At 38.9% G+C, this 25,584-nt stretch overlaps 1 protein-coding gene across 1 annotated transcript; it reads right to left on the minus strand.

The window, feature by feature from the left end:
• Window positions 1-25,285, minus strand: LOC110932934 (factor of DNA methylation 1). The gene is made up of 7 exons (XM_022176186.2): window positions 24,755-25,285; window positions 3,283-3,514; window positions 2,674-2,795; window positions 1,970-2,059; window positions 1,383-1,859; window positions 1,032-1,263; window positions 1-261 (listed from the first exon to the last, which is right to left on the minus strand). Exons 1-7 carry the CDS (start codon window positions 25,244-25,246, stop codon window positions 254-256), a joined length of 1,653 nt encoding a protein of 550 aa, XP_022031878.2. The 5' UTR covers window positions 25,247-25,285; the 3' UTR covers window positions 1-253.
• Window positions 25,286-25,584: the final 299 nt, after the last annotated feature.

Consider the following 25,584-nt stretch of genomic DNA (forward strand, 5'->3'; position numbering starts at 1 on the left):
GATTTAAGCAAAAATGAGGTATTTTTGTGCTGAGATGACATATACCAGCGCTTTCCTATACTATTTGTTATATATTAGAGTATGTAAAGCAGCCATTTTAAGCAAGTTCTATTGCCATTAAGGGGCAAAAAATGGGCAGATTAGACAAGTGGCCATGATAAGAGTGATTGCTGGATGCCCAAAGGGCCAATAACTAGTTCAGAAGGAAAAGAGGGATGTACTACTTTATGATTGCTATTGTGCAACCGCCAGCTCAGTTATCTGTACCAAAGAACAAAAATCTCACAGTTAGAAACATCATGTGGCCATTTCAATCCATTTATATGAAAATTGAAAACGAGTCATTTCAGATGGTATTTATTCCATAACATGTAGAATGGGTTAGGCAGGGCAAAGGTCGTCTGACGTCCAAGTTTAATACTCAAACTTATGTAACGTTCTAAACCATTATGTTTTAAAGCTATTACTTTTATAATTTAGTTTTTAACATAGTTGATATTTATATAAATATATTTACAGAACTTGTAAAATTGGATAAAAAAACAACCAGACCTAACCTGCTTTGACCCACACATGAAAGTTATCCGTTTGATATGAACCCATTTTGACCCATTAACAACCAAACAAGCCCACTTGTTTTGGATAGTCCAATACACCATATGCGGCAAGATGGCTAGGTAACGCGTCAAAAACAGGTCAATTTTAGTATCGCCGAATCAAATGGGTTAGGTTGGGTTGACACAAACCCGTATCTGTAATTTCTTTTGACTTTTTGCAATGATGAGTGTCAATTACAATAACAATCTAATCTTTAATTGCAACAATTAGGAAGTTGTATACATTAAAGCTCTTTCTTCGGATTTGGGCCGGTTGAGATAAAACACAACACGAATCGACCCATTTTAAGTAGATGCATGCAGGTTGATTTGAGAAATGTAGAATAGGTGTTAAAAAATTTCAAAAAAGAAAAGAAGAAAGATTTGGACATGTAATACAAACATGATTGCAAAATGGATAAAAAAAATACGAACCGTGGCCTCTTTTGCGCTTAAGGCTCCTCAAATTCTTGAGGATATAGCTAATAACCTTCTTTAACAAAGCTTTTTTATTGTCTTTAAAGTTCCAAAGTTCGTTAACTTCATATCTACCACTGGGGTTGTATTCATTCAGTTCCATAAATGCAGCAACCACTGCATCAAAGATTCCAATACCCCATTCTACCTTAAGAGTTTTTAGCTTTTTATCATTTTCATTAATTACTTCCTGCATTGTGCACAAGACTTTACTCTTAAAACTTTTACACAGGCATATAGACTTAAACTGTATTTATAAAGTTCGAAGCAGCATACCTTATGTTAATAAGATATGGCAACAACTTTTACCGGATGCCACGCTGGATTTTTCAGTTCCTCTTGCCACATAGAGCATAACTCAGAGGCCTTGATTTGAGCTTCTTCAGAGCCATACTTCACCTTGCAGGCATCAAGGAAGGCTTTCGAATCGATTTCTCCCATTCTCTTCACCCCTATATTAGTATGTCCACTAAACATACCCTTCATGCCCTTAAACACCTTAATCAACTCTTTGCGTACTTCTTGCAACTCATAGTTACTTTCGCGTTCCTTAACCACAAGAGTTTGATTCATATCCTCCAAATCACCCATTTCCTCTACCTTTTCTTCCAGCTCATCGTTCAACTTTTTTATCTGCCCCTGAACCGCGGTATCATCTTCATCGGCCATAAGTTTTATCACCTTCACTTTCCCTTTTAATTCCACAATTTCCATCTCTAGTTTCTGTTTGGCATCTAGCTGTCTCTCTAACTCAAGTACTATCTTCAACGCCTCCTCCTTCTCTCTCTGTGATATAATTGTAGTAAATCATAATTGTAAATTAAAAAGTACCAAGAGTAGAGGTGGCTAAATGGGGTCTCATCAAACGGGTAACTTTAGGCAAAATTGTAAATTACCCTTTGCTCTTCAATCAGCCTTAAGAGATCCTCATCGCCTTTTTTCTGCTCTATGGAGGCCATATTCAGAGAACTCTTTCCCATGTCAATCTGGATTCATAAACAGAATATAAATAACACATATGATAATAGAAAAATGTGGATATATATATATATATATAGGATAATGCTAGATAAAAAACCCTAAAATTCTTAGAAAACTCTGGAAACCCAAATGGGAAGCCATTTTTACCCAACCTCCCGACATTTTTTTTTTTTGAAAAAAATTACACATGTAATATACATGTTTTAGAGTGTTTTGGGCCAAAAAAAACAAAAAAGCGCCGAAGGGATTTTTTTTAAAAAAATAAACAAATTTCAGCTCCTAACACGTGTTAAGCAAAAAAAAACATAATTTCGCTGAAAATTGCTGAAACTTGTTTTTTTTTTTTTTAAAATATTCCTTCGGCGCTTTTTTGATTTTTTTGGCCCAAAAGTCTTAAAAACATGTATATTACATGTGTTATTTTTTTCAAAAAAAAAAAAATGTCGGGAGCTTGGGTTTTCTCGGGTTTTTTATATATATAGGGTTTTCTATCTAGCCCTACCCTATATATATATATATATATATATATATATATATATATATATATATATATATATATATATATATATATATGTGTGTGTGTGTGTGTGTGTGTATGGTGTTTGTGTATAATAATCACCTTTCTTTTCTCCTCATCTAATCTTTGTTTCTCACGTTTGTCCACCTCAGCATGGGCCCTTTCTCGTTCATCTAATAATGCATTGACACGCTCCTGTTCAAGGACCTGCAGTTTTCTTCTCTCTGAAGAAGAACAATACTTCCATGTTAGCAAAACCTCAACCTTGTAAAAATGGAACTCCACGCAAATAGGTATTCATTTAACAGGATTATTGCATAAAAAGGTAACGTCGTTTTATCTAATTTCTGTGTTGGGTAACCATGTTTATATTCTTTCAAAAATACCCTCAAAAGCGTTAAAAATATTGGTAGAAAGATCTCAAACATGATGATGTGTAGTAATTTTCTGACTTGGCACTCGGGCCAAAATTTTGTTACCTATTTTATGCAAAAGTGACAAAGAAATGCACGAGAGAACACAAATATAATGCATAGCAAACTTGTCTGTTTGGGAAAGTACATAGAGAAAAGAAGAGGGAGTAACAAACCTTCGCGGAAATCTTGTTGCATGTTATTTATTTCTTCCATCGTCCTACTTAAAGACATGGTTTTCTGATTACACTTGCTTTGCAACTAATCAAGATTTTCATTCCTCATGTCGATCTCAGACTCGCTAATTCAATCAATGGTCGTTTTCTGGTTTTTGCAACTTCCGATACCGTCTTCAGATCCCTGTTCATGCGAAGGTAGTCTCCTATTGGCCCTTGTGATTCAAAATCATTTGCACGAGCTAGCCATGCATAAATACTACTTGAACCAGACGGATTTTCAGCTCCAAAAGCTTTCCCAAACTCTATACCATTTTTCAAACCAATCAAACTGTTGTTGAACGTCACAAACGCTTTTGTTGGGCCCTTATCTGATTTGCAGCGGTAAGTTTGATCGGATTTGCAGTGGTAACATTATCATATCGTTGCTCCATATTAACAAAGAACAACCACGTTTGACAATAGTGAATGATTACAAGTAAGTAGGGACAATTGGATGAATAATTGTTGTTGGTGCACTTGTGTCTATACTTTGTCTGTATTTAGTCACGATGTAAACGATGTCCATGTCAGTCCTGTAAGTTGACCAAGTCAACCGTCCTCCTGGTTTGACTTGGCCAAACAATCAGATATTGGTTGTAACTTGTCTGTCTCGAAGGATGAGTGATCGAAGGATAATGTAGATCCTTCGATCTCATCGAAAGATATGCTACGAAAGTTACTGTTGGACTTCGAAGGATATACAATCCTTCGAAGTATTTGAAGATCTTTCGATGGCTTTGTGATCGAAAGATGATCCTTCGTGACATCTATCGGATCCTTCGGTCAGACATGCTGGGCTGGGTATATATATACCCATGCAGTGTATGTTAGAAGATAGAGATGCACATAGAAAGATAGAGAGACTTTGAGAGCATTCTGTCCAAAAAAACACACACACACTTGAGAGTTTGCAAGTTAGATTTGTAAACATTGTGCTTGTAACCGGAACCTTCATACGTATTAATACAGTGGTGTTAATCGGTGAAAAAAAAAAATCTTGTAGGTCCCTCTCGGAGGATGACGAACCTAAACCTTGTTATACAAACCCACTAGCGAGTGCGGAATCCAAGCTAGCAAGCAAACCGGGATGAAGCAAGTAGAAAGACAAACACACAAGGTTCACCGATTAACACCACTGTATTAATACGTATGAAGGTTCCGGTTACAAGCACAATGTTTACAAATCTAACTTGCAAACTCTCAAGTGTGTGTGTGTTTTTTTGGACAGAATGCTCTCAAAGTCTCTCTATCTTTCTATGTGCATCTCTATCTTCTAACATACACTGCATGGGTATATATATACCCAGCCCAGCATGTCTGACCGAAGGATCCGATAGATGTCACGAAGGATCATCTATCGATCACAAAGCCATCGAAAGATCTTCAAATACTTCGAAGGATTGTATATCCTTCGAAGTCCAACAGTAACTTTCGTAGCATATCTTTCGATGAGATCGAAGGATCTACATTATCCTTCGATCACTCATCCTTCGAGACAGACAAGTTACAACCAATATCTGATTGTTTGGCCAAGTCAAACCAGGAGGACGGTTGACTTGGTCAACTTACAGGACTGACATGGACATCGTTTACATCGTGACTAAATACAGACAAAGTACAGACACAAGTGCACCAACAAACTCCCCCTTGGCTGTAGCTTTGTCTTGATCTTCGACGTTTGCAGATTTGTCTTGATCTTGATCATCTTTGATCATCATGTCTTCAAGACTCTGATGTCCTTTCGAGTCTTCAATGTCGGAGGATCTTTAAAGTCTTCACGTCTTGAAAGCAGAGAGTGTATCAACAAACTACCCGTATCATGTAGGAAGTGTGTTGACAAACTCCCCCTTAACATAAGCTCCCCCTTGAGTTATGCTCGTGAATGACTTGATCTTTATGAAATGAGATCCTTGTGGTGTTGATGATAACCAGCGGCAACTCGATCATCTTCATCTTTTGAGCGCCTTCTCGTCGTGTCTTCATTCCAAAGCTTGTCATCGACCATGTTCTTCTAGCCTTTAGAATCTGCACATGCAAGAAATCTAAACGCGTAATGAGAACAACTGCTTGGAATAGTTAGTATAACCAAATGACACACGAATGACCATGTCACTATCAAACACCGTCCGACAGTTCGAAAGTTTAATAAATTTCTCAATTTCAGATTTAACTTTCAAAACTTGTTATACAAACCCACTCGCTAGTGGGTTTGTATCTACTCAACAAGACATGGTGAATAGGTTTGCTGACGCTTTACCTCCAAAATGGAGTTCTTTTATTGAGTTGTTGAAGCACACTGGAACTCTAGACACGGTTAACATCTACGAGTTCATTCAGAAGCTAGAACATAAAAATGATGAAGAAATCAGGAAAGCAAAGCGAGCTCCCGCTCCTCAGAATACAGAAATGTACCTTCCAGGCTTCGATGCTTTAGCAAGATCCGCTGTAGCTCAGCAACAGCAACCTAAACTGCAAACTGCATTTGTGTCCAACACAAGTTCTCTTCCGTTTCCTCAATCAACTGCTGCTCCGGCTTTTGATCCAAGGTCTTACATTCCTGTCCCAACACAGCCACAAGTCCAACCTCCACAACAACAACAACAGGCTCACTATACAAGCAATCCTCAACCTCAAAACCCTAACACAATCCGAGTCGATAATTCAAACCTTTCACACCTCAGCATTGAAGTTGCTAAGGAGCACATGGAAATTATTAATACAATGGTCAGTGCTTACTGTGGTTTGGTAGCAGGTCAGCTTGGAAACATCAACATGACCAATGAAGATTATCAACAGATCGACAAGGAAGAAATGGAGTTGATGGATATTAAGTGGGCTTTTGCAAGTGCAGTTAGAAGGGCAAAAGACTTCATGGCTCGTACTGGTAGAACTTCGTTGGAAGGAAAGAAAGATACGAAGTATGGGTTTGATATCAACGCCGTTACATGCTTCAACTGTGGTAATAAAGGGCACTTCAAACGTGAGTGCACTCTACCAACAAAACATGGCAATCACAACCCTTTCAGAAACCAGACGAATACTACAAATGTGAATGCCCAGCAAGAAAACCGTGAGAGGAGGATGGTGGCAGTTAATAACAATCAGGGCCAGCCTGGAACTTCAAATCCCAATCGGGCTTTGGCTGTTCAAGCTGATGAGGGATGTGACTGGTCTGTGCAATTTGGTGATGATGATCAGAGAAGTGGAACAACTTGTTATGCAAAGATCATCGAGCATGTTCATAAAGAAGAGTCCTCTGGAAGTGATGACAGTTCTGGTTATTCTGGAAGTTCTGATGAAGAAGGCTCTGTTTCTGGGGATAATCACTCAGAGTCTGATGTGAAGGAGGAAGGAGGTGATGATATTCAAGATCTACTGAATGAAGCTGATGAGCTTAAATGTCAGAAATCAATTCTGATTAGGAAGGCGGCTACTGCATCAAAGGAAATGGAGAAGTTATTTTCTGAAGATGGAGCTTTTTCTTTTCAAACTGCCTTTATGGCAAACGGTTCAGCCTCTTCTAGTCAGGTAAATTCTGAACCTCCTGCTCCTAGTGTTTGTAAATCATGTGCTGATATGAAGCTTGAATCAGAAAAGCTTCATAGTCATAATCAGAATTTGGTTATTGAACTGTCAAAATGCAAAGAGGCGAACATGGCTTTAACACGGAATGAAAAAGAATTTAAATCTGTAATAGAAACATTAAAGAAAAATGTGTCCGAGGTTAACAAAGTAGTTTACCACAAGCAAGTAAGTATAAATGAATATATTAACATTGTGGAAGAAACTAAGAAGCAATTAGCCATTGCCCAATGCGAGCATGATGCGATCAAACAAAAATTGGATAGTTATTCTAACTCCCAATTTGTGCTTGATCACATCATTGATGTTCAACAACCGAAGGGAAATCAGAAAGGCATAGGGTATAAGAAATGTCCGCCCCCTTTGATGAACAATTATACCAAGATGCCTGATGAGGAGGAAATGCCTCGGTATGAACCCAGTGTGCCTCTAGATGTTGAGGAATTTGCTGCTGGCCTAGGGTTCAAACTGGACAATTCTTCAAACACATCTTCTGAGCAACAAGAAACTTCATCATCCATGAAGCAAAGTCCTCCAATTATCGAGGACTATGAGACATCGGATGATGAATCAGAAGTGGATGTAGGTGAACAGGATAAATCACTTAACAAGATGAAAGGAGTAGTTATTCCACGAGAGAATCACATTCTTTGTGATCCTGATACTCCTGATGTTCCATATGTTAAGAAGCAAGTGATTGATCCTGTCAAGGTTGATAAGACATGTGTGTCTACTGTTAAAAGCAGTAACGTGTTGTATACATTGGTTGGAGATAATAAAATCTACTCAGATCATGTTTTCCCAATTAAAAATGTAAATAAATCTTTGATTGACAAAGTCTTTGAAGACAACACAAACAAATTTTTGGGAAAAACACTTCCGGGAATTGTTGTAACACAATGTGATCCAATTCCTAAGGCTGAGATTAGAAAACAGTTTGGTAATAAAAAATCCTCAACCACTCAACAACCTACTGCTTCTAATGGTAAACAACCAGTCAAACGAGCTCAAAAGCATAAAGTCTCTCAGGTGAAGTCTGAAACAAAAGGAGCTCGATTTCAAAAGAAAGCAAAAGATGTCAAATTCGTGTCATCCAAGGGTACTGATAAGATTGAAACTTTTGAGAACAAATCTAACACTGATTTTGTAAAACAAGTCACAATCTTAAAACGTAACAGTGATAACAATTACACTCAACGCACAAATGGGTGTGATGAAAAGGCTAGTACCTCGGGTTCCACGAGTTCGACATCTTGTGGTCAATCAAGTTCTCCAAAATTTGTTGAAAGGAGAACATGTTTTAAATGTGGAGAAATTGGGCACATCATCAAAAACTGCCCAAATGCTCCAAAGAATAAATTTGTTGAGAAAGCTCCACCTGAAACAGTTCATCCTCAACGTCGGTCAGTTTCACCTAAACATGATAAACGAACGGTAAAAGAACAAGAAACTAAACAACGACGTAAGAACATGAAAACTGTTGAAAAAGCTTTAAAATCTGAGATTAAAACAGTTCAAAGGGAACCAAGTGTGTCACAACCTGTAAAACCAGAATCTTCAAAAACTGGTAGGCAAAAACGAACTTGGTTACCTAAGGCGGGTGACAATTCAGGGGGAGCAGTTGTTCTTGAAAACCATCAAGAGATTGATATCATGTTTCGTGGTGCTCAGGGACGACCCAAGACCACTAAGGCTTGGGTCCCCATTCTCAACTGATGTTTGAATGACATGTGCAGGATGTTCTAGGAGGAACTATTAATAGTCACTGGATTGTTGATAGTGGAGCATCCAGGCACACGACTGGCGACTTACGGCTCCTATACGACGTGAGAAACATTAGAGGAGGGTATGTTGCTTTTGCGGGAGACAAAGGCGGATTCATCACTGGAGAGGGAAGCATTTCAAATGGAATCGTGTGCTTCGATAAGATCAATTATGTTAAGCAAATTGATCACAATGTTCTCAGTGTGTCGCAAATCTGCGATAAGAAATTCACCGTGCATTTTGATGATGCCGGCTGCTATGTGCTGAAACCTGGATTCAAAATTCCACAAGAATGGATTCTCTTATCGGCTCCGAGAGTTAATGATCTTTATATTCTCGACATGAGCCAAGCGATTACAACATCTGCACAAGTCACTTGCTTTGTCTCAAAAGCCACGGAAAAGGAGTCTATATCTTGGCACAGAAGAATGGGACACATTCACTTGAGAAAGATGAACCATTTGGTGAAAAATAATCTTGTGAATGGTGTGCCTGTGAGAAGTTTTCATTTACAAGATATCTGTGTCTCGTGCCAAAAAGGAAAGCAAACAAAGAAGGCTCACCCTTTGAAGAAAATCAACACTGTCAGCATGCCTCTCGAACGTCTTCATATGGACCTTTTTGGACCTATAAAGCACAAGACAACGTTCGGTGATGCCTATTGTCTAGTTGTTACTGATGATTATTCTAGATTTTCTTGGGTATCCTTCATGGCACACAAGAGTCAAACTCCTGGCATCCTCAAGGATCTGCTTACAATGTTGGAGAATCTCTATTCGTTGAAAGTGAAAAGGATCCGAAGTGACAATGGAACAGAATTCAAGAATCAAGTTATGGATGAGTTTTGTACTTCTAAAGGCATTCTTCATGAGTACAGTTCTCGTTATACTCCACAACAAAATGGTGTCGCGGAGAGGAAGAATCGAACAATTATAGAAACTGCAAGAACAATGTTAGTAGAGTCGGAACTCCCTATTCAATTCTGGGGGGAGGCTGTATCGGCTGCATGCTACACGTTAAACAGAGTTCTTACAGTAAAGAGACATGGCAAGACTTGCTTCGAACTCCTTCAGAAAAGGAAACCGGATCTTTCTTACCTAGAACCGTTTGGTGCTCCATGTACTATGATTGAACCGGATGGAAAGTTTGGAGCAAGAGCTATCGAGGGTTTCTTCCTTGGATATGCTACTCCGAATTTTCGTGTTTGGAATCTAGCTACCAAAAAGATTGAGCTATGGAGTGAAGTGAGGGTTCAAAGGTACACGAGTCCTGTTAGGGCTCCGGGTGATCCGTGGATGTTCGATTATGATGGGCTATTTGACTCCTTTAATCTGCCAACCTTTGACGAAGAGTCAGCAGCGGCTAGGATGTTGTTGGAAAGTGACAACGCTGCTGTCTCGCCTTTGGTTAGACCTATTGTTGTTGACCCTCAAGCTTCTTCGTCTGTCAACAATATGGTTCAAAATGAGGTTTATGAAGATGCTGCTGATTATAATGACTCTTCTGAAGATGATGAATATCATGATGCAGCTGCTCCTGTTCAAGGTGCCTCTGGTGATACACCTCATACGCAGAATGTAGACACTGCTGAAGGGAATGCATCCACCTCTACCCACATTCCGGGTGTGGAGTTGGTTGTTGATCTTAATCTTACCAATTGGGGTATCAATGCTCGTGTGCCAGATAATCCGGAAATGAGGATTCATGATACCCACCCCCAGCAGAATATTATAGGAGATGTCCATCGCGGTGTGCAGACGCGTAATCAGCTGAGAAACAACCGGAATGCTGGTTTGTATTCAGCTATAAGAGAATCTGGTCAACAAAATGACTGGTCCTTCGCGTGTTACGTGTCACAAGAAGAACCAAAATCGTGGAAAGAAGCATTGAAAGATAGTGCTTGGGTTGAAGCCATGCAGGAAGAATTACAGCAATTTCAAAAGCTTGGTGTTTGGAAGCTTGTTGAAAAACCTGAGAACTACAAGAAGATTGGCACTCGATGGGTCTTCAAATGCAAGAAAGACGACCGTAGAGTGGTTATTCGGAACAAAGCTCGTTTAGTCGTTCAAGGTTTTCGTCAGATTGAAGGGATCGACTACAACGAAGTGTATGCACCTGTTGCACGTCTGGAAACTATTCGGATCTTTCTGGCTTATGCGTCTTTCAAAGGATTCAAGATTTATCAGATGGACGTCAAAAGTGCATTTCTACATGGTGTGGTTGAAGAAGAGGTATATGTCGAACAGCCTCCAGGTTTTGAAGATCCTGTCCATCCCGATCGGGTTTGGTTGCTCAACAAAGCTCTCTATGGTCTTCATCAAGCGCCACGAGCTTGGTATGCAACCTTATCTACCTATCTGCTGGAGAATGGTTTTCGAAGAGGTCTTATCGATTGTACTCTCTTCATCAAAGAACAAGATGGAGATCTTCTTCTGGTTCAGGTATACGTTGATGATATTATTTTTGGTTCTACTAATGATGCTTTGTGTAGGAATTTCGAGCGCATTATGCAGGATAAGTTCGAGATGAGTGCTATGGGGGAAATGACCTTTTTCTTGGGCCTACAAGTGCAACAAACCGAGTCTGGGATATTCATCCATCAGACTAAATATGTTGGTGACATCTTGAGCCGGTTCCAGATGTCTGATGCAACGCCCATTGGTACCCCATTGCGACAAAATCACGGAATTACTCCAGACTTGAAGGGTGAAGCTGTTAGCCCCTCATACTATCGCGCGATGATCGGATCTCTTATGTACCTCACAGCATCAAGGCCAGACATAATGTACCCAACGTGCCTGCTTGCCAGATATCAAGTCAACCCGAAGGCCTCACATCTTGCAGCTGTAAAAAGGATTTTTCGTTATTTGAAGGGTTACCCGGACACCGGTCTATGGTACCCTAGGGATAATAACTTTGACTTGATCGCATTCAGTGATTCTGATCATGGCGGATGTAAAATCGACGGCAAATCCACAACGGCTGGATGTCAGTTTTTAGGAAATCGCCTAGTCACATGGCAGTGCAAGAAGCAGACGTGCGTCGCTACTTCAACATGCGAAGCTGAATACATTGCTGCCTCAAGTTGTTGCTCCCAAGTTCTTTGGATCCAACAACAATTGCGGGACTACGGTTTTGAATTCCTAACTACTCCTATTTACGTTGATAATTCTGCTGCATTACAGATCACTAGAAATCCTGTGCAGCACTCAAAGACCAAACACATCGAAATCAAATATCACTTCATACGTGATTACGTGATTGCTTTGAGAAAAGGCTAATCGATGTTGTTAAGGTCCACACCGATGACCAACGTGCCGACTTATTTACCAAAGCATTTGACAAATCAAGATTTGACTTTTTATTATTGGTAAACGGCATTAAGGTCAAGCAAGAGTAAACCAACATCGGAAAATCATTTTTGTAAATATCTTTGTGTCTTAAATTTATCTTAGTTTATTGATTTTAGGGGGAGTAAATCTGAAAATCTGAAAATCCAAAAACATCGAAAAATTTCAAAAACACAAAAACAATAGAAAAACAAAAATGAGTTTCCTGGCGAGCAAAAGAGAAAATGATAGTACATCAGTGGTCTATCCAAACCTCTTTAAACCTTAAATGAAAAACGATAAGCAGCTCTATATAAGATGTATCGGTAGGCTCACAATCATTTTAAAGTGTGCAGAGTGATATAAATCTTAATCGACTGAAGATCAGGTGGGAACCATTCATTGGCATATGGTCTTAGTACCGAAATTTCGTTTGATAGATTGCCGAGGTTCTGAGATATTCGGTCTTTATGCTGCTTATCATCTGGGTATCATGGTTGTATCTTTTACCGAAAAATAACGGGGACGCAAGTCTAGATCTTCCATGATACTATACATACGTGTACATATTACATACTGCATTCGACCTCAATAAGTGATAAACAATCACATGTCCATACCAAATAAGTGATAAAATATCACATTTATCCGGGTGTCAAGTTCGTCTCTCTGCTGTACGGAAGTACTGACCTGTTCACGGACTTGCTCCTGTGCCCTCATGCATATAAAAATCAAGTTCCTCATCAATAAGTGATTATATCACATAGGGCTTGTTTTCAAATCAAAATAAGTGAGTATCTCACAGCCTATACGTTCAAACAAATGATAATCGGTATACTCACCGGTAAGATGAATTTTCGTGCATACCTTGATACGGGAATGTGTCGTGATGTGGATGAACACCGGTCGGTAAGTATAAATCATACCTTAACGTATCCCCTCGCCATGATTACATCTGATAAGTTGAGCTTAAGTGGACAACAATACCGATAATTGTTATAGGATGCTTATTTTAATGTTAACTAATTGAATAACAAGAGTGTTTTGACATGACCGTACACTGATATGATTCTCTTACCCTCGAAACTCGCAAAAAGAATGTCTGTATATATTTATTTACCGCTTAACTTTTATTGTTTTATTTTAAACAGTTTCGTCGTTTGGTGCATATCAGTACGACATTAGCGGTGATGTCGTTTGATAACACTCAAAGGATATTAAAATTGTTGCCTTTTAATTTATTCAAAAATACCAAAAAGATTTTAGGTGAGTTTTAATATAAACTTTATAAAAAAAAAAACCAAAAAAAAAAACCAAAAAGATTTTTCTTCCACTTTATTTTCGATCGTACGATGTTGGAGCTCGAGTCTTCGTTACCTGAAACCTGAACGAAAACCGAATTGACTAAATCTTCATAAACGGTCGAAATTTGCAAGTTTTGAAAGTTAAATCTGAAATTGAGAAATTTATTAAACTTTCGAACTGTCGGACGGTGTTTGATAGTGACATGGTCATTCGTGTGTCATTTGGTTATACTAACTATTCCAAGCAGTTGTTCTCATTACGCGTTTAGATTTCTTGCATGTGCAGATTCTAAAGGCTAGAAGAACATGGTCGATGACAAGCTTTGGAATGAGTAACGAGAATGGTTCCCGCCAAGCCATATATATATATCAGTTAGTGTTAATGCACTTTTGGTGATAAGTGCAAGTCTTCCAATATTTAGGGTCTTTATTGTACAAATGTCAATAGTTAGTCCCAAGAAGTTCCTAGGGAGAGCTCTTGGTCAGAGTTTTATGGAAACTTAGTCCCAAGAAGTTCCTAGGGACAATTTGTCCCAAGAAGTTCCTAGGGACAGCTTGTCCAAGGTTTGCAAGGGTTTTTGTTTAGTCAGAGTTTTGTATAGTATTAGCTTTTGTCTGAGTTTTGTGGCAAAAGCTCTGAGCTTTGTGCTATTTGTTTTGTCTAGGCTTTCTAGTTAGTCTTGAAAGTCCGGGTTTCACCTTGTATATATACTTTAATATGGAATAGACAAGGTAACGATTTCTGTGTGAATTTCTGTGCCCTAATCATTGTGTTTTGTCTGGCGGCGCTTTGTGTGAGTGACGTCATTCATCTTCATCAAGAATACTCAGTGTATTCTTGATTTCTCTCTCAAATCCTTGCATTCTTGTGTTTCATCTACAGTGGTTGATCATCAGGTGGATTCCGCACACCTGTTGGTTGCTTTAGCTGAGTGAGATCTTGGATTAGGAGGCCTTACAAGTGGTATCAGAGCAGTGTGCTCATACTACTGTAGGTGTTCTTAGTTTGAAGGTTTTGGTGAGATTAGTTCATACTTTGATAGGGTTTAGTGAGATTTTAGTGTGTTTTTGTGTATTATTCATGATTCTTCATTCATTTCTAGTGTTTGGATGATGGATTTTGAGTAGTTTAGTGAGTTTTTAGTGTTTTCTTCATCTGGGTTTTACAGGGGTTTTTGTTCTTGTTCATACAAAGCTTTGAAGGAGATAAAGATTCTGAGTTTTGATCTTTGGAAGCTTGGTCCGTGGTTTACACTTTGTGTTTGTGTCTCCGGGGTATTATTGAACCAGTGTGTAGTCACATTGGGGAGATACTCCGAAGATTGGTTCTTCTGAGTTTTGAAACTGTCTGAGTTTTCAAATTCAGTCTGAGCTTTTCTCCTGGTCCGAGTTTTTCCTTTTATAGTTGTTAAGAGTCTGAGTTTTTGTTTAGTTTGGTCCGAATTTTTCTATTTTTAGGTAAATTGTGTCTGAGTTTTATCTTGTCTGAGTTTAGTTTGTATTTGGGTCCGAGTTCTTTCAAAATTTTCTTAGTCCGAGTTTGTTTAATTACTTGAGTCCGAGTTTTTTTTTAGAAAATATATAGTGTCCGAGTTTTTAAGTTTAGCTTTAAGTCCGAATTTTCTTTTGTCATTGAGTCCGAGGTTATTGTTTTCATTTATAAATATATAGTTAGTCCGAATTTTTATTTAGTTATACATAGTCCGAGTTATTTAGATATCATTGTTATTTAGTTATACATAGTCCGAGTTATTTAGATATCATTGTTATTTAGTTTTACATAGTCCGAGTTATTTAGATATCATTAGGTCCGAGCTTTAACTTATCCATCGAGTCCGAGTTTGTTCTTATGACTTAGGTCCGAGTTATTTAAGTGTTAAATTGAGTCCGAGTTTGGTTAATTACTTGAGTCCGAGTTTTTTAGAAAATATATAGTCCGAGGTATTTAGGTATATAGAGTCCGAGCATTTAGATTTTTAGGTCCGAGTTTGAGCTCCTGTTGAAGTCTGAGTTTAGTCTAATTTTTATTATAGGTCCGAATTTCTTGAACATCTTTATTTTGTCCGAGTTTTATTAGTATAGTTTTCTTTTATTATAAGTCCGAATTTAAGTTTAATACTTGGTCCGAGTTTAGTAGAGTTTCCTCTAGTGAGTCCGGATTTCTTAGTTGATTTTGGATTCCGAGTTTCTTCAGTGTGTCTGAGTTTCATATTTCCAAGGTCCGATTTTTTTTATTTATTAAGTCCGAGTTTTAGGTTTATATTAGGTGTCCGAATTTTTTTTAAGGCTTGGAGTCCGAATTTTTTCCATCAAATAGTTGGTCTGAGGTTAAATTTCTAGTGTTGTGTCTGATTTCCTTGTTTGTGTTCTATTTCAGGTTTCTGTGATCCGGGATTCACACTCTGATTAAGGCTCACTTCACTGCTTGGAAGTTCTCTGTTGTTTCCTAAAAATGGCAAACAACAATCTGACTACAATGGTGCAAAACCTCAAGCACAATGCTGAGGTAGGAAGTAACGACAAACCTCCTTTGTTGATCAACGAACTTGATTTTCCTGAGTGGAAGGAGCGTTTCGAAAGATATGTTCGAGCAAAAGACATCAAAATCTGGTTGTGCATCGTTAAAGGATGTGGAGCTACTCCAGTACGTACGTTGACGATTGATACGTACTTGGCGCTTACTGACGACCAGAAGAAGTTTTATGACTGTGAAGAAAAAGCTATGTCAATGATAACGATGGCAATGACACAGTCTATACTTCATACGTTTCGTAAGAGAAATAGCTCAAAGGAATTGTGGGATAGTATGATCCAGCGATATGAAGGAAACGAAATGTACAAGAAACGACGTCTCGAACGTTTGAAGACTCAATTCGTTGTGTTCAAGGCTTTGAAGAATGAATCATTTGATGACACTGTGAATCGATTTTATCATCTGCTGAGCGAACTTGATAGAAGTAAAGAGGGTATCTACACTGAATTCGAGAAGGTTGAGAAGTTTCTGAATTGTCTTTCGAGAGAATGGAATATGTACACCGCTTTGATCAGAGAGGGTGTTCTCTACGAAGAGCTTTCATTGGAAGAAGTTGTTCAGAAGCTGAGGGGTTACGCTTGGAATATGGAAGATCAAGCATCTGATTTCGAGAAGATCCAAGATCCTCAGTTATATAAGGCTTCGAAACCAACGGATAAGGGTAGTAATGGTGGTGTCGGTGTTGCTTTGTATTCGGAGAATGAAGGTCCTGCAAGTGAACACGCCTTCATAAGCAACACTGTCAGTTCAAGTGGAACAACCAATTCAAATCAAGGGATGTACTCTTCTAGTGGCGCTCAGAAATCTCAAGGAACAAGTGTGAACATTCCTAAGATAGATGCAAGCGGTTTGAAGTTGATTGAAGAAAATATGGGTCTGTTGGCGTCCTTCATGACTGCATACGAGAACTTCTGTCTTGGGAAACTCGTTGAACCGTCAAGTCTCGATGAAGACTTTGATCAGATAGATCAAGACGAGATGGAAGAACTTGATCTACAGCTCAATATGGCACTGTTAGTCCGTAGAGCGAAGAAATTTCTGCTGAAGACGGGTAGGAAGTTCATAGGAGGTCAGACAAAGACTCGAATGGGAGTCGACATGTCAAAGGTAAAGTGTTACAACTGCGGGATCTACGGGCATTTCGCACGTGATTGTCGAAAGCCGAAGATGGAAAGATCTGACAGAGACAACAACTCCCGAGGAAACAACTCAAGACCTCAAAACAATGCATCAAATGCTGCCTCCAACTCAAGTGCTCGTTCAAGTGGGTCTGAAAATCTTACACCTTCGACAAACAATGCTATGGTGGCTCAACCTCTACAAAATGTGACTGAGCCTTATGACTGGGGTTGTGCTTTGGAAGACATCTCAGGAGCTATTGTGTCACAAGCTTTTATAGCTGAAATTTTGAACGAAGAAGTGTATGAAGAGGTTGTTGAAGAGACAAGCATTGAGGAGCTTGCAGTTGTAGCTGAAGTGTTTGGGGAAGAGTTAGATTCGGGAAATGTTGCTGAGAATGAAAGTCCTTCGATCGAAGAGACCATTGAGAAGTCTAGCAAGACAGAAGATGGAGAAAAGGGAGAACGCTTTGAATTCAACATCTCCACAGCCGAAATGCAGCAATTTGCGGATGCAGAAGCTAAAAGGTTGGAAGAAAACTCCATAGAAAACGAGGCTTGTGCATTCATGGCTGGCATTGAGATAAAATCATCTTCTGTAGATAAGCGATGTGCTAGATGTGTTGAGTTTGTGACTAAGATAGATAGATATGCACTTCATAACACAAACTTAATTGCAGATTTAGAAAAATCCAGAGAAGTCATTGCTGTTTTATCTAATTTGGATAAAGAACACCGAATTAAGATAAAAGCGCTGAAAAATGATATCTCTGAATTTGAGAGACTGGTGGCTAAGGGTAATCTTAGAAATCAGGAATTAAAATCTGAACTTGAAATGAATCAAAATTGTGTTTTGGAAAAGAACAAAATCATTTTGGAAAAAGATAATCTGATTTTAGATTTACAACGAAAGATTGAAAAGTTCAGGGATTCATCCGAAGTGATGAACTTCTGTATTAACAGCCAACGTCTCAAAGAATCTGAGGAAGGAATGTTTGGCATTGGTTATAACAAGGTGCCTCCACCGATAAACCATAATTATACATCAATGCCAAGCATCGATCCTGAATTGGCAAACTTTGTGCCAACAACCCCTCTGACAGTTGAACCACAAAGTGAGTCAGAATCTGAGCCAGATGAAGTCACTGACTCAGATCAGTCGAAGAAGAGTGGAATTTCAAAGAAAAATGAGGTGAACCTTGAAAACATTGAAAATTTGATAAGCAACAAGATTTTGGAAATTTTCAATCAAGTTCAAAATGAAAAGTCAAAACCTAAGTCACGTGGGAAAACTAAAAATACTTTGAAAAATGTCCCTAAAATTGAGTTTGTTAAAGGGGAGGATTTTATCAAAGAAGAAGTAAAAATTGAAACAGGTTCCAACTCTCAGTTTGTGAACCAAATTTTGAAAAATTACACCAATGCCTCATCATCTTCGACCGATCATGAGGAACGTCCGAAGAACGCTGCGAAAATTCGCAAATGCTACAAGTGTCGTGGGAAAGGACACTTAGCAGCAGACTGTCCAGATGACAGGGGTAAATCACTTGTTGATCCTGATCAAAAGAAACCTTTTGTTGACAAGCCACAAAATGAATCAGTTAATGTTGAAAAGAAAAATGGTAAAAATCAAATGGTTGAGAAAAACAAAGTGATTAAACAAGAAGTAAAACCAGTTGTTAAACCAAATGTTAAATCACAACAAAATCAGGATCAAGAAGAGAAACCCGTTGTTATTAACCGTGGGGACAGATCAGAAAATGTACCTCAAAGACATGATACTCGTGAGAAAACCCCTCACAGACGACAAAATCATGTCACCTTTCAAGGAGTTGAGAATGACAATCTTTCTGGAGGTTCGAACAACAACTATGCTAGACCTCATGCACAGAACAGATTCGTGAATGATCGAAATGCGTCACCCCCCCCCCCCCCCCGATTTCCAAATCAAAGACCGCATTCGAATAATCATCCACGATCATTCTCAAGACACGAAGATGCTCCTAGATTTGGTAGGAATTTTGAGTCACCGAGGAATCAAAATTACTATTACCAAAACTATGGAAGCCGAGGGTATGGAAACTCTGGTTATACCAACAGATCGTCAACTCCGTATAATCCACGATTTGCGGGGACTCATTCCAACAATTTCCGAAATGGAAATGATGGACACAGAGGCGATGATGGTTATTTCAAAGAGTTTTCTTATATTGACGAATCAGGACGACCCAAGACCATCATGGCTTGGGTCCCACACTCTAACTAAATTTTTGTTGGCGAGTGTAGGAGCAGCTGAAGAGGGCTATCTATATTTGGTATATCGATAGTGGCTGTTCCAGACACATGACAGGAAATAAAGAATTATTGAACAATTTTAAACAATTTCGTGGTGGTTATGTGAATTTTGCCGGTGAAAAGGGTGGATATATCACTGGTGAAGGCTCTGTGTCAAATGGAAAAATCACGCTGCATAAAGTGAACTACGTTGAAGAATTGAAGCATAACTTGATGTCGGTTTCTCAAATCTGTGATAACAAGTACACGATGTTGTTCACTGATAAAGCTTGCTTCGTTTTGCGTCCGGGATTTGTTGTTCCTGAAGATTGGATCGTTATGAGGGCTCCAAGGGTGAATAACACATATGTCATGGATATGCGCCCGTTGGTTAACTCGTCTGCTCCAGTGACTTGTCTACTTTCAAAGGCGACTGAAGATCAATCATATCTCTGGCATAGGAGAATGGGCCACGTGCATCTGCGAAAAATGAACCACTTAGTGAAAAACAACTTGGTGTTGGGGGTTCCTTTACGTAGTTTCAATATGCACAACAAATGTGAATCATGTGAAAAAGGAAAAATCAAACGAAAGCCTCATAAACAGAAAACAGTTAACTCTATCCAAAAACCACTTGAATTGCTTCACATGGATCTTTTCGGCCCGATCCATGTTGCTAGCATTGGTGGGATGTCTTATTGCTTAGTTGTCACTGACGATTTCTCACGTTACTCATGGGTATTTTTCTTAAAAACTAAGGATCAAACTGCTGGTATTTTAAGAGACTTATTCAAACAACTTGAGAAAAACTGTTCACTTCCTATTAAGAAAATCCGAAGTGACAATGGCACTGAGTTTAAAAATCAGTCTATGGATGATTATGTCGGGAAATGGGAATAATTCATCAGTTCAGCGCTCCATATGTTCCTCAACAGAACGGAGTTGCAGAACGGAAGAATCGTACCCTGATTGAGGCGGCCCGCACTATGCTTTCTGAATCAAAATTGCCAATTTTCTTCTGGGCCGAGGCGGTAAACACTGCATGTTATGTGTTAAATCATGTGCTTACTGTCAAAAGAGAAGATAAAACGTGTTATGAATTGCTTGAAAACAGGAAACCGAACCTCTCTGGTTTTCAGCCTTTTGGGATTAAATGTGTTATTAAACGCACCAAAGATACTCCGAAAATGGGGGAAATTGGTGAAATTGGGTTCTTTTTGGGTTATGCCAATGAAACTCCAAACAAACGCGTTTATAACATCAAGAAGCGAATAGTGGAGATCGTGTTTGACATAACTCCTTTGAGTTTTGATCCTCCACCGTCCGAATTCGGTCCCAAAAGCGGATATGATTATGATAAATTGTTTGATTCGTTTGATCTTCCTGATGTTTCAGAAGAAGATTCGGAGGTTGTATACACACATCTTGTGAACAAAGATGAAGTGGATGCGAGCTGGAGAGCAAGTATTCCTACTAATGTGTCTTCGAATGTTCCAGTCGCTGATTCTTCGACCGTAAATGATGCTGTTGCTGAGCAGATCCCCAATGCAGCTGCTCAAACTACAAGTGGAGATCTATACGTTGACTTTTCAGCATATCCAAATGTTGATGCGTCTTCTGGTAATGATGGAGCTTCTAGTAGTAATGCACATGCTGAGGGGGAGATTCAATCGAATTTGGGAAACAATCTTCAAGCTCCGGCAATCCCAGTTCCAAGAACAAATATTCATCATCCTGTTGATAATATTATTTGGAATCCAAGTGCTGGAGTGCAAACGCGAAGGAGTATTTCAGAAATGCAATGTCTGTTCTCTGCTATCAAGAAAGAGGAAATCTACAATCTTAGCCTGCATGAATGTTTTATCTCTCAGATAGAGCCGAAGAACTATCAGATGGCTCTGAAGGATAATTCTTGGTGTGAGGCGATGCAAGAAGAGTTAGCTCAGTTCGACAAGTTAAAGGTGTGGAATTTGGTCGATCTTCCAAAAGGCCAACATGCAATCAACACGAAATGGGTTTTCAAGTGCAAGAAAGACGATAAGGGTGTCGTTGTCAGAAACAAAGCACGGTTGGTTGTTCAAGGCTTCAATCAGGAAGAAGGGATTGATTATACAGAAGTTTATGCACCGGTGGCAAGACTGGAAGCTATTCGTTTGTTTCTAGCCTTTGCTGCACACATGCGTATCAAAGTCTATCAGTTGGATGTGAAAAGCGCCTTCCTTTACGGGAAATTGCGTGAAACTGTGTATGTGTCCCAACCACCGGGTTTCGAAGCTCCAGGGTTAGACAACAAGGTCTATTTGTTGGACAAGGCTCTCTATGGTCTCCATCAGGCCCCTCGAGCTTGGTACGAGACGTTGTCAAAGCATCTTTTGGAGCATGGGTTCTCGCGTGGTGCAATCGACTCCACATTGTTCATTTTGAAGAAAGGGGGAGATTTTCTGATCGTGCAAATTTACGTTGATGACATAATCTTTGGTTCTTCAAATGAAGAATTGTGTCGTGAGTTTGAGACGGTGATGAAGTCAAAGTTTGAAATGAGCGCGATGGGCGAGTTATCATTCTTTTTAGGTCTTCAAGTGAGTCAAGAAAAAACCGGGACGTACGTGCATCAGACAAAGTATGTCCACAAGATTCTCAAAAGATTTGGATTGGAAGATAGCTTACCCTATGACACGCCTCTGCCGACAAATCTCAAGCTTTCACCCGATGATGAGAAAGATCCTGAAGTGGATCCGACTCTATATCGAGCAATGATAGGTTCATTGATGTATCTTACTGCCTCACGACCAGATATTATGTTCTCTGTTTGTTTGTGTGCTAGGTACCAATCAACTCCGAAGGAGTCGCACTTGAAAGCTGTCAAGTGTATTTTCAGATATCTGAAAGGAACGCCTAAGCTTGGATTGTGGTATCCAGCTGAAGGTGGTCTGGATTTGATGGCGTATGCTGACGCAGATTTCGGAGGGTGCCGGATGAACAGAAAGTCAACCTCTGGCGGCGCACAACTTCTTGGAAATCGTCTTGTCTCTTGGCAATGCAAAAAGCAGGTTGCCGTTTCTCTATCCACGTGCGAGGCCGAGTACATTGCTGCCTCAAGCTGTTGTGCTCAGGTCTTGTGGATTCAGCAGCAAATGAGGGACTACGGTTTGAATTTTACTCGAACTCCTATCCTTGTTGATAATAACTCTGCCATTTCCATAACAAACAATCCGGTAAATCACTCACGCACTAAGCACATAGATGTTAGGCATCATTTTATTCGCGACTGTGCTGAGAAGGGTTTAATAGAAGTGGTTAGGGTAGACACCTTGGATAATCTTACCGACCTGTTTACGAAAACATTCGATCGGGCTAGATTTGAAAATCTGGTCCGAATGATTGGCATGATCAACCCAGAGTAAAATGCTTTCCAAACTCGCATAGAAACTTTATTTTATCTTTTCTGTATAGTTCTTACTTCTTTCGAAAAATTGAAAAACTCCAAAAATATTTTACTTAGTTGTAGGATAAATTTTCAGAAAAATACAAAAACATTTGAAAAATCTAAAATGAAGTCGTGTTGAGATATAAGGGAAATGATAGTACATCGGTTAGTCGTATCTGGTGCAGGACTATGGCTATATACATATATAAAGGTAACCGTTAATTGTGACAGCTTCGTCATACGTTGCTTCGGTAGGTTTTACGCGTAAATAAGAACCTGTTTTTGGTATATAAACATAATAAACTGCGTAACTCGTGTGGCGCATCTCTCGGATATATGGTCTTGGTACCGTAATTTCGTTTGATAGATTGCCGAGGTTCTGAGATACGTGGTCTTTATGCTGTTTATCATCTGGGTATCATGGTTGTTTTTTTTACCGGAAAATAACGGGGACGCAAGTCTAGATCTTCCATGATACCATACATACGTGTAAATATCCTTAATTCTTGATGCATTCGACCCAAATAAGTGATAAACAATCACATGTCCCACAAAATCATGCGGGAGTCAAGTTTATCCTCAATAAGTGATTCTATCACAAATGACTTGCTCCTGTGCCCTTTGCATCTGAAAATCAAATAAGTGAGTATCTCACATTAGCTTATACGTCAAAAAAAAAAAAAAACAGATGATAAATGGTATACTCACCAGTAAGATGATCTCTCGCGCATACCTTGATACGGGAGTATATTCTGAGGTGGGTAAACATAGTTACTGTCAGCCTTTAAGACACTTAATTCCATATCTCGAAAATAGTGTTCGAAAGCGTGCTAAAACTTAAGTGGACCACAATACCGTTGAACGTCTTAAACTGTCAACATCATTCTAAAAGACTAAAACTAAAATGCTATGGTTCTTGTGTTGGGTACTGACAGTAAAACCGATATGATTCCTTTGCTCCGATTTCACAAAAAGATAATTAGTGTAAATATGTTCTTAGGTTTAACCTATTTAATTTAGTTCAAATTAAAAAAAAAAAACCACAAAAAGATTTTGCTTTCTTGTTTCTATGTGCGAGTTATCTTATTAAGAATACTCTAGGGTTGTGAAAATTGTTTAAATAAGTTATTAAATGTTGGTTGTTTAATATTTCAATTGTTTATTCTAGGGTATTGGAATTTATTTTTGGGATTCAGGTTTGGGACGATGTCTCCAGGGTCAAGTTTCTTAATTCTGGGTTAAGTGTTTCAGGTCTGGATCCCAGAATTAAATAAGTTATCACCGGTAAATTTCACAGTAAATCCTTGTGTAATTAGTTGATCATAACTTAAGACGTTCCTATCTATATCTTGTGTAAAAAACACACTTTGAATCCTGATTTTTTCTGCCCCTGAAATAACGTCTACCGGTCCTATTCCCCGAATAAAATAAAACTGATTTTCATTCGTTCTGGTTTCGACATCATTCATACATTTCATACGTTTAAACATATTAAGGTTTCCAGAAAAATGATGTTTGAGAGTCTTGCTTACGTACCACATTTCTGACCACAAACCTCCGTCTGTTCCGACTACTAGATACTCCATTATCTGATCCTTTCTTTGATCATCATCTTCATTCTCACGTTGTTGTTCCATACCGGTGTTAATGTCGATTCGTATCAACTGAGATTCTTCATCCTCTTCTTTCCTTTTGCAGTTGGAGATTTGGTGGCCAGGAATATTACAATAGTAACATCGCTTCATCAGCCACTTCCGTTCCCGTCTCTCGTCTGCACAGTGTTGACACGGTAATGTTGTGGAAGATGCCCGGGGATCTGAATACTCTGTTGCTCTGATACCACTTTGTTGGGCCCTTATCTGATTTGCAGCGGTAAGTTTGATCGGATTTGCAGTGGTAACATTATCATATCGTTGCTCCATATTAACAAAGAACAACCACGTTTGACAATAGTGAATGATTACAAGTAAGTAGGGACAATTGGATGAATAATTGTCTTGGTAACGAGAATGGTTCCCGCCAAGCCATATATATATATCAGTTAGGAAGCGGTTTAGTGTCCATTTCGGTTGAACAAATGGCGGGAATAACTGCCATTTGAAAGGGTATCAACCAACCGACACACCGGTTCATTATTCGAGTTACATCGTTTCACTACTTACATAATAACATAACTATTACATATCATAAATAAGAATTATGTTTATAATACTTCTAATACTTTTGCGGTTCTCTTTTCAGCATCCCATAACAGCTCAACCTCTTCAGGCTTGTATTTTGAGAATCTCTTGATCCAATATTCAGTGTTCTCAAAATCATTCGCACCGTCTGATTCTTTGACTATGTTGACCAGAATTCCAGTCCAAGGCCAGCAAAACAATTCGTTTTCTTCAGTGATTGGCGCTGCTACTTTCAGCGGCTTTTCAGCCTCATCTGCCAGTTCATTTTCTAAGTACAATGTTAGAGCAAGATGGTTCGCCTTTTGCTTTGCACTTCTGTTTGAAGAGCCTTTGCTTACTCCAGAAGCATGTTGATGCAAGTCTTTGTATTTGAAATTCTGTTTTTTCTTGCCAGCACAAAAAGGACACCTATAGATGCCACCGGAATACTTAACTTTAAGTTTTCCATTCCTCAGTTGTTCGTATGGCTTATCTTTGTAATCAGAAATCTCCGAATCACTAAACTCGGACTCTTCACCGGAACTGATATCCATCTACTCAGAAAACATACGCAAGACAATATGAAGATGTTAATTAAATGCATGTTGAGACATTAAGGGGGTGTAATTAAGGTAAAATGAAAATATCAGATATCCTAATTCCTAATTGATGATGCAATAAACGCAAGTACACAACCTTAAGTGCCAAAAAATATAGACCAACGGATCTCAAGCCTCTCAGAGGTCTCACATTTCCCTGAAAACTTCTGTTTAATACTTGAATATTGTGAATTTTAATTTACGAACAGTTACTATGATGATTCAGAATTTAGAGTCATGGATCACTAACATACATAACAGGTGTGAAATACGTAAAACTTGAATGATATGCA

This window comes from Helianthus annuus, chromosome 4, assembly GCF_002127325.2.
Source record: "Helianthus annuus cultivar XRQ/B chromosome 4, HanXRQr2.0-SUNRISE, whole genome shotgun sequence".
In the NCBI taxonomy this organism is placed as follows: Eukaryota; Viridiplantae; Streptophyta; class Magnoliopsida; order Asterales; family Asteraceae; genus Helianthus; species Helianthus annuus.

Coding starts and splice junctions, on each gene's coding strand:
- LOC110932934 (XM_022176186.2), bottom strand. CDS start 25,246: ATGGATATCAGTTCCGGTGAAGAGTCCGAGTTTAGTGATTCGGAGATT. Junction 2,796..3,282: donor ACCATTGATTGAATTAGCGA/GTCTGAGATCGA, acceptor GTTCTTCTTCAG/AGAGAAGAAAACTGCAGGTC. Junction 1,860..1,969: donor GGCTGATTGAAGAGCAAAGG/GTAATTTACAAT, acceptor ATTATATCACAG/AGAGAGAAGGAGGAGGCGTT.